Source organism: Channa argus, chromosome 11, assembly GCF_033026475.1.
Source record: "Channa argus isolate prfri chromosome 11, Channa argus male v1.0, whole genome shotgun sequence".
NCBI classification, from domain to species: Eukaryota; Metazoa; Chordata; class Actinopteri; order Anabantiformes; family Channidae; genus Channa; species Channa argus.
In genome coordinates, this window is record NC_090207.1 from 17,025,001 (window position 1) to 17,035,174 (window position 10,174).

At 40.0% G+C, this 10,174-nt stretch overlaps 1 protein-coding gene across 7 annotated transcripts in view; it reads right to left on the bottom strand.

Annotated features, from left to right (window-relative positions):
* kiaa0825 (KIAA0825 ortholog) overlaps nt 1-10,134 on the bottom strand; it is a 111,827-nt gene extending 101,693 nt beyond the window's left edge. For 2 of the 7 annotated variants that reach the window (XR_010915521.1, XM_067520717.1), the window contains exons 1-3: nt 9,739-10,134; nt 6,533-6,669; nt 1-152 (exon numbers count right to left, since the gene is read on the bottom strand). The exon at nt 1-152 is cut by the window's left edge and continues 17 nt beyond it. Coding sequence is in view for 6 of the 7 variants with exons in the window: in XM_067520717.1 (XP_067376818.1) it covers nt 1-152; nt 6,533-6,663 (283 nt within the window). In the remaining variant the exon portion in view is untranslated. Of the gene's footprint in view, nt 153-6,532; nt 6,670-7,604; nt 7,719-9,738 lie in introns of all 7 variants that reach the window. The other 5 variants (XM_067520716.1, XM_067520711.1, XM_067520713.1 and 2 more) reach the window with 4 other exon arrangements.
* Between the last annotated feature and the right edge of the window lie 40 nt (nt 10,135-10,174).

Genomic DNA, 10,174 nt, shown 5'->3' on the forward strand with positions numbered 1-10,174 from the left:
CCATGAGCTCTTGGTGTCCAGTGGTAACAGGTCTAACACTGTTGTTCGTTCTATGATTGAACCACTGCAGGCACTCAGAAGGGCTGGGTGGATGCTCCCCTGTCCGGGAGTCTCCCATTTTGGCCTGGAGCTCTTTTAGTTTTTGTTCAATGCTAAATAAAAGGGAAGTACAATGTGTAAATCTAGAAGCAAGGGGCTACAAAAACATATAAAGCACTCAGCAAATAACTTAGAAAGCTGAGCTGACAAAAAACAACCATTTTCTAAGTTTTGTTTTTTTATGTTTAACAACAAGAGAAAACAATATATAAAAAGAAAACAGTTTACACTAAATTGCTTTGTGACTGGTCTAGATCATAGATTTTTGCCATCTACACTAATCTAAACTCCCACCTTAAGCAGTTGTGATTGATTCCTGCTAAGATCCCCTGGGACACTCAGATGACTATTGAAATATTAAGTGCACCCCAGTCATTTGCAAGCAAACATACACCATAGTGAAGATACACATAAAGCTACACAGCACAGCATATTTGGCTTTCCCTCACTCTCATTCATTGTCTGTACCATGAGAAGACAGATACAGAAGCATCAACAGTAATGAACACAGACATCGATATATCCGTGTGTGAGTGTGTGCTAAGCATCTGGTCTGAAGTGGCATTACAGGCATCAGCAGGCATCTGAAACACACACGTCTTGCCGCCTCACATCTTACTCCTACCCTGACATACAAACACACACACCCACAAACACAGCTCTTTTGATTTTAAAAGAACGCATCAGCTATTCCGTTTCCCCTTTAATATGACAGATTAGAAATGACATCTTTGGGCCCGACATGTTCAGTCATTTCCATGCAAATCAATGCATATATTTTTGGGCGTGTAAGACAGTGTGTTTGAGTACGTGTGTGTGTGTGTGTGTGTGTGTGTGTGTGTGTGTAAGTCTATATACCTGCATCATGAAACACTATGGGAGCTGTGAATGCTACCGTTGTATTCATGTGTGACTGAGTGTTTATGTGCATGTATGCTCAAAAAGCTGCAGAAGTGTATGTGGTATTACACTTAGTAGTAAGGCTGACAAAGGTCATAATGTTTGAGGTTTTACAGTCCAAACAACTAATCAAATATCCAAATATATGGTTATTTAAAAAAAAAAGTAAAATTCATTAGGATGCATGGCACTCCTATATCTCTCTTTCTCAAATGCGATGCATGCATGTGCTCTAGCCTACATGAAACAATGCCAAAATGACAGTTCCCCATCAGATAGCGTATCCCCATACTGCAGATCTATAAACTGCCTCCTGCCTGCTCCTGGGCCATGAATGCATCCAGATGTCTTACAATGACAACACATTAAATAACTGCTCAATCTTACTTTCGTTTCAGAAGGGAAAAATGCAAGAGGATAAAATGTTATAGACTGCTACAAACAGTTATCCTCTAGATTGAACACTGGCTAATGCTATCGTTCTTCCTCTCTTTAACCATCTTCGTTGCTGTCTTCTTTTGGTGAACGAGATGATGTATCTTACTTTAATCTCTTGACCCCAACTTGCTGACTGACAGAAACCTGACTATAAAGTAGGTGTATTTGATAGCGATTTGATGCCGTGCAATTCACACTGCAGACTTCCACAGCGCAGAACGATCAACCCGCAGGTTGATGGCTTTTAGGGCCTCTCTTATGATTTTGTGTCATGTCTTATGTTGTGTATGTTTCTGACTCATTCATGCATTTATTGCACTATATAGGAAAGGTATTGCCTTGTGCCAGATTGCATGAGTGCAGCAACTCCTAAATATGCTTGCCCAAAGCTTACTAGCTGTAAAACACAGCTTCAGCAAAGGCTGAACTTAACCAGCATGGTCCAGAATTGCTGATGGCACTGTGTGTAAAATTAATAGATACAACTTTAAACAACACAAAGTACGGTTCAGATGCTGGTTTGTACTGTGGGACCCCTGACTTTCTGAGAAAACATAGTTTTGAATTAGCACTTTCAAATTCCCTTTAGAACAAAACAAAACAAAACAAAAAAAATGCACAAAAATAACCAAAACAATTTTGCATAGAGTTTGTCATTTGCTAGGTCTTGCAATGAAATTTCCCTTGAGAGTAAATGGCAACACAGTATGTGGCGTTTATAGTATGTCATAAACATAGGTGTTTGTTCTGGGCTCCACCCCAGGACTTCACATAGACAGCAGGTTTCAAATGGGCTTCCATCTGTACCTTCCCTTTCACCAACACTGTGAAGTTCATTACAAATAGAAAATGTAGACAATGAACTGTGTGACTTTTGTCTTGTTTTACAACAAAGTTGAGGTGAATTACACTGGGGCTTTCTAAGACATTACAGCAGTCTCTGGAACTCACATTTGCTCTATGTGGACACAACAGAAAGAGATTGTGAAGAGACTTGAAACTCATATGAGGCCATGGACTAGGACAGTGAGGAGAATGGCTTTTGGATTTTATACTCCTCCCTCGTCATCTTCTTGCTCTCACCTTTACTCAACAAAACAATGAACTCTAATGGCTACAGCAACAGCACTTGGTTCTTCAGATCCACTTTCAGGGCTTTCCACCACAGTTTTTCTCTTGCTAGTCCACCTTTTTCATTTTCTCTCCTCAAAACCCTTTCTTTCCTAATTTTCTTTTCTTTACTCTCGCCTTTCAATTACCCCTCCTTAGGGTCTTGTGCTGTAAGTTATAAAGTCAATGTGGATGGTCTGTGTCAAGAAGTCCATCCAGCTCTCTACAATATTGCGACCTTTTGCCCACCGGTGTAAAAGCTACCTGCAGCCTAATCAACTTGGCGGGATTAGCTCCAGACCTGATGACTTCCACTGCCAGCAGCTCAGACGCCAAGGAAACAGATAGAAAGAGAATGAGAGAAGAGTAAAGTAGAAATGGGTAGAAAACAGAGAAGTCACAGAAAATAAAACCATTCAATGTTTTTTGTAAAGACAACAATGGACGAACTGGTAATGACAAAAATGGTGGAGAACTCAACAAAAGACTTAGAGAATGAGAAAAGAGGAAACTGGGAGGAAATGATTCTTTAGGCTTCTTGACAAACATGTCAATCATCTTACCCTAACTGACACACACATACACACTTGGACTCTCACTGCACAAGTGAAATCTAATTGTTTTTCAGACCAGTCTAGCTAGACAGTTAACACCACAGCTGTTCTCCCCCCCAACCTTCATCACAGCTGAGAGAGAAACAGAGCAACTGGAGGTCTTTTATTAGATATGATGGCACATTTCACAGCTCCCTTACTTACAGAAACCCAATCCCACGATTAGTCAGCGCTTTGACGTTATCTTAAGTTCCTTGTCAGAATTAATTTAGTGTGGGTGGGCTGCTGTGGGGCTGTCTGTCTGTCGTGCTCCACTCCCCTACAGGAGGTGGGGGTTTGAAGCAATTTGGGCAGGAAGATCCTTTTCAAATAAGTCCCAGCTTCAGTCAGTGCCAAACCAGCCGCCTGAAAACTAAATATCTCCTTCATCAAAAGGCCCCATTCTGTGAGGGGAAAAGGAGTGAATGGGCTTGAATGAACAAGCTGAAAACAGATCCCGTTCTAGCCCAGCCTGTCGCCCACTTAGTGCCCTCAGCCCTGAGCCACCTGACCCAGTCAATGATACCAGAGGACTGATACATCTGATATACTAACTTAACACACGCGTCATGTACATGTACATACCGCAAGGAATACGGATCATTATAGTACCTGTTCATTGAAAAGGAACCCAGCATGATATTTTACTATGGCAGACCTGCAACTGCACCAGTGTGTCTACAAAACACACACACACACACACACACACACACACACACACACACACACACACACACACACACACACACACACAGAATCAAATTTAAAACCATTGATATTGTACACCTCATCAAGATTGGCAGGGAAGTAGTAAGAGCCATTTGCCTTGCCAGTCTAAAACTGGCATATCTACAGTCTCCAGGCCTGTGCTGAGACATAGAGCTCTTTTACTGGTGGCCCACCAATCCGCACCCAGCCACTGTCCCATCTGACGAAAAATAATGATTTACAGCATTTCAATTTAGGGAAGCCAGCTCTGTTGTCAGCCGTTGTCATCTTAATCTCATTCAATTAGGAAACAGCTCTTTGGTAAATCTCTGTCATCTGAGAACTGGGAACAGGCCAGTCACTTTGACCCATAGATAGGTTAAAGTCCTTCACAGGTGTGGCCAGCCCTTTGTCCTTCATCTCTAGGTTTCCTTTTTCTATCTTCTACTTCCGTAATTTGTACGAGACACCGATAAGTCAATTAGGCAGCAGGTGAGTCAGCCGTAGATGTGTGTTCAGGTGTGTACATGTCTGCAGGCCACCCAGGTTGATGTGAAAGGGAGGCCTTGCAAGATTTCGTTTGCCTGAATGTGTCCCAACAGTAAAAGGCCTGTCCTAAAATAGTCTGGGAGAAGTTAGCTGCAGCCTGACAGGGATACTGACCAGTGGTCCCCCACGGCGAGAGGAGGATTGCCTTATTTTTAGCCCTATTCTCCATTATCTGGGCGCTTTGTTCTCATAATGGTTATCCTTCTCCCATCTGCAGGAACACAAAATAACCCTTTAATGCTTAGAAAGCAGAAAAATGGCCCGGCCTTCGGTAATAAGCCTTGAATTACCTACCCAAGGGGTTTCGTTTCAAGATGTGGAATCTTCAATTATTATGTTCCCATTTAGAAGGAGGAAGGAAAGAAAGAAAGAAAAGGGGAGTGACACACACAGACAGAGAGAGAGAGGAAGGGATGAGTCCCAGACACTAATGGTGCCAGAGTGAGGCTTTGTTCACTTGCTACATTTAGCCTGTCCTTCATCATCTGCCCTCAGCCTCACAACGCCACAAACGATAAAAGACCTGAAATATAGATTTCTCTTTTTTTTTCACTCATCCCCGTGTATATCTCTTTATCAGTCTATTTGTGCTCTACAACTATACCCGTCTGCCATAATTGACAGACGTCTATATTTCAATCTTCAGTGATAGGGCACAAGGGGAAAAAAAAATGTATTTAAGTTGCCACACTGCATTTTCTTCCATAACACATGATGATATGGTGTCACACATTGTTCAAGTAATTAATAAAATGTAACCATCAAAAATATTTTTCCTTCAGTCTATATTATTAAATTCTTAATAGTTTGATTAGGGCCTCTTAATATCAATATAATTATTTGAAAGTGAAATGTAAACATGGACAGTTTCATTTCAGTGAAACAATGTTCAATTGATCAAATCCAAACAAAGATGCCATTTACACACTGGGTAAGGCTAAATTATACAATAGGTTATCAACATCAGAAACTGCTGAATTTTTTTTTAAACCTGCGATGTGTTGATTCAACTACATTATCATCATGGAGATGAAATGTGCTGTTATTTAGCCTAAGTGATATAACTAGAACTAATAGAGTCAGAACAACTACAGCCTGCAAAATGACCATATGTACTCTACATGTGTATCAATACTGCTCTAAATAAGATGCAGCAAAATCAGAATATTTAACATCCAAGAAGGTAGGGTATATTGCAGGAATATTATTTTAAACCACATTAGTAATACGTCTACTTATCAAACTGACAACCGAGGGTGTACTGTATATGACACTGCAAGAGTTATTAAATATTTGGGGCATTTTAAACTGCACAGACATTAAATACTTTTTTAGCTTAGTTTTGCAGTCACTTGTAATCAGATATCAAACTATTTTGGATTTAATCTCAAAGCTCCAGTCCCCTGCACTGCTGCAACAGTAGTATGTGACCTGTCTTAGGTACTTTGGCCTTCTTTGCGCTAAATTTACCCTTGATCTGCAATATTTACTCAAAAATAAAAATGTATAAAGAAATCAAACCCAAGTGCATCAGTCCAGATTAACAGTTCTGTCCAATTTACAAAATATGGGCACAAAATCTCAGCGTGACAAGATAAAATGTAATGGCACATTGAAGGTTTTTGGTCAGGTGATTGAAATGGTTGATAAGGGGAATGGTGGCTGAGAAAAAATATGGGTTCAGTATTTCAACTTTTAATCATGATTTCATGTAAATTAATATAATCCATGAAAGTAAAAATGATCATGAATCCTCATTTATGTTTTGTTCTTTAAAATGTATTTTTATTGTGCCAGTGCTGTGTTCTCAAGTTAAACTTCTTTACTGTAATTTATGTTTTGCTTCCTTTCACATGACATTCACATAAAAAGGCTTCACCACAAAATAATCAAAATAATCCAAAATAAATAATGCCTTACCGATTTTACTGCCATAATCAGTTCTTTTATTAAGTGTTTCTGTGTCCGCTGGGAAAGTATTGTTCAGTCAAATTATAAAAGCGATGAAAAACAACTACGAGCAATAGGTGTGTGAAATTCATAGAAAATATGCAAAGAAATTACAGACCTATTCTATTAAGGTCAAACAGATTAAGAGGACATATTAAGTAGATGCTTTTCATACACATACTAACCTGATGGCATTAAGATTGAGTTTTTCCTCTGTTCTTTTAAGAAGCTGTTCAATGTCCAGCTCACTGGAAACCCCTGGAACCACAAAATCCACAAAGGCATGATCACTAGGAAAATCCCCAGGCCACTCCATGCTACACTGCAGAGAAAATGAAAAGTGACTGATAAGAGGAAGAGGAAAAGAGAAACGGGTGGTTTTATAGCATCACAACACTATGCATGACATGTAGCAATCCATAAACAAAATAAGTCAAAAGACAGGACTGGTGTCAAAATTAAATCAACAATGTCTACTGTGTGATGTGGAGTGTCATTATCATAGCTGTCTGTCAAGAAACTAACCACACACATACTCATTCTTTACAACCACACACAAACACACAAGCACATGCAGAGTCTTGTGGTTTATGATAATTTGAAATTTCCTCAAACAGTAGTCTTATTAGGAGGCACAAATCAATTGCACCTGAACACCTGAAACAAAAGGAAGCTTATCATCTTTCCTCTTTTCTCAGAATTAATTTGCTTCAGGACGACCCCTGATCAAAATGCATTGCCTCAGCCTCTAACCATTTCCACCTACTGACACTACACTAACATAGGAAAAAAGATATACCAAATAAATAAACAATGAGGTGAGATGCTCTTCAGTTGGGGCTTTAAATAAACAACTCATCTCCTTACATCTCTGCTAGAACTGGGGGATGCCCCCTCCCCACCCTGTGGTGCTTAACGCTTATGCTAACAGCCAATCCTGCACCGGTGCCACGTTGCTGGGTCCCATATCAACATTGTCATCAACGCGAGTCAAGTGGAAGGTAATGGAGAGTGTCTGTGTCAATTTGGCTTTCTTACACTCCGCCTCTCACCCTTTCCTCGTCATCTGCTCTGATTTTAATAATCCCTGTCAAACTCCAAACAGCTCCCCGCACTCTGCTCCGCTTCTTCTCTGCTGGGTACAGCCTATGCCACTCTCCCTGACAGGGCAGACAGAAAGCTCAACATTCATTTAGCCTGCACAAAGGGAGGCCTGTCCAGCTGGACAAATATTATTTTCTCAGCTGACAGCCTCACCAGTTAAGCTGGTCCTTTATTATTTCTCCTTCTCTTCTTCTCTCTTACTGTTTCACCTCATCATCATGCTCCCTCTGTGCCACTGTCTGAGGAGAGGTCTATACGAAGCCATTTCTGAAAGGGAAGATTTTCAAACCATGGATTAGAAACTCAACAATGTAATTAAATGGCCAGAGAGTGTGTATGGTTCTATATGTGTGTTTGAGAAAGAGAGAAAGAGAACGAGACAGAGACAGAGAGAGAGAGAGAGAGAGAGAGAGATTTATTGTCTACAATACCATCCTTTTCTTTATGTGTATGAAAGACATATGGACAAGGCCTCTGAGTGTGTTCACTGTACATCTATTGGGTGTCTACCTCCTGGTCTGACAACATATCATCTGTTATCTTAAGTGTGAGTGTGTGCAGCGTGTGTCAGGATTCTCCAGGCAGCACACAGAGCCTCATTAGTACTATACTTTAAATCATCCGGTCTCTATTGTCTTGTCATTAGCTCTTTACAAAGCAGATGTTGGAGGAGCCCTTGTGTGTTTCATGGTGTTGCAACAGGGACAACTGGGCCAGGCACTGAGATGCTGCCTGAGACATCGATTCTACAGCTATTAGAGTAAGCAAAGAAACACACACACTCTCTCTCACACACACACGCACACACACGCACACATCACTGTCCTATCTCTCTTGTTGCTGCCTGTCTACCACAGCCAGGCTAACACACAGGGCCATTTACAGTAATGAGTTTGTCCTGAAATATTTAGCAGCACGTCCCCCAGGCCGCTTCTTTAAAGCCACTTAGAACATGTCAAGTTAAAGTCAACATTATTTTAAAGTGGGTACCTAACAGTGTGCTGTGAAGAAAACATAATAAATTAAATAGAAGCATATTTTAAGATCACAATACTGCAGAGAACTATTACATACATTCCAGGGGGGTGGGTGGGGGTGGGGTAGCTTCAGTTTTACTGTGCAGCTATTCGGTCCTGGTGTTGACTGAATCTCAAGTCCTGTAGGCTTAGTGATGGAACTTAGTTGAATAGAATTTGAAATAGAAAAACTTTCTAAAGTTGTTGAAGTATATTGGTCATTATATTCTCTTTGCTGCAGGGAATTATGTAGACTTTATATGTTCTTGTAAATATTGTACATTATGTAACATTTACATTTTCAGTCCAACAGCTTAGCATGATCATAGCAGCATAGCAACAATAACACTTATTTAATCTGGATATTACTTGTCCTTGCCCTTTTATGCAATAATCATAGTTATGCAACAGTATTAAAGTACCTGAGCAATGACAAACAATGCGTAAACCCACGGAAAAACAAGATATTGTCACCCTGGAGCTCATCAGATTCCAACCATCATGATTAGCCTAAACCTAAAGACTTGGTGACATTAATATACAACACTATATAAACACAAAGGTTGCATGGCTGTAATTGCATGTAACTGCATGAAAGATGTAATATATTATACGTAAAGATGTTTGGTAAACAAGAAGCATTGCTTAACCAATGATCTATGCATTTCTTGATTATCAAAATGCTTGGCTACATTTGTCAACTGGCAAGAAATTACTTCAGAAAAAGGGTTTAAGATGGATTATTCTCCTCTTACAACTATACCATTGTCTGGTATTAACTACAAATATATGCTGGTATGTAACCATTACATGACTCGGAGTCCAGCTGGTTTTTCATCATTTTGTCTGGCCATGGAACTTGACTTAATAAGACACAGAACATCTAGATCACAGTTTTCCATGCTGTGAGAAAACAGAAAAAATTAACACCATAATTTCTGGCATGGGAAATTAAAATGATGTAATTTCTTCTTTTGTCCAACTAAAACCTAAAACCAATTGCTAACACTTTATTAAGAAAAAAGAAAAAATGTTTTATCTGTCCTTTCCAGCGGATTCTGGAGTTCATTAACATGTCTGCAGAAGGACGCAAACGTGAGGCAGAGAGAAAGACCTTGAACTTCAAATGCAGAGCTGTTGACTTCTAGCTGCTTGTCGGGGTATTGACCCCGTGTTGACTGATTTTGGCACACATGTACTAATATAAAGATCTGCACAGTTTCGGGTTTACCTGGAGAGGCAACATGTGCTTCATCATTTGCGTGTCTTACCTTTTACAAGCTCCTTAAAACTCCTCTTTCGACTAAATGATACAATCCTTTACAATGGGGAAGGAAGCGTCATCTGCAGTCATTTATTGATGACATGTGTAGCTATAACCGCACTGTAAATTAGGATAATTTAACAGCTAATATACCAAGTAACTAACGCTAATATAAATAAATCACTGCGTTGAGCTTATCTTTCGCTGTAAATGTACGTTAAGCGAAACAAACGTTAATTGAGTATCTTTTGTAAACAGGCGTGAGGCTTCATAACCTGCCTCACTGCTGGAACCAAATCACAGCTGCCGGTCGACCAGATATCCTTGTTAATCAAATGGTGCGGTATAATATGAAGCTACTTTGCTTATTTCCTGAGACAGTAAGCGTCCATGACAACAACCTGGAAGTAGCTCTCTGAAAACTTCCGGTCGATGGAAAAGCC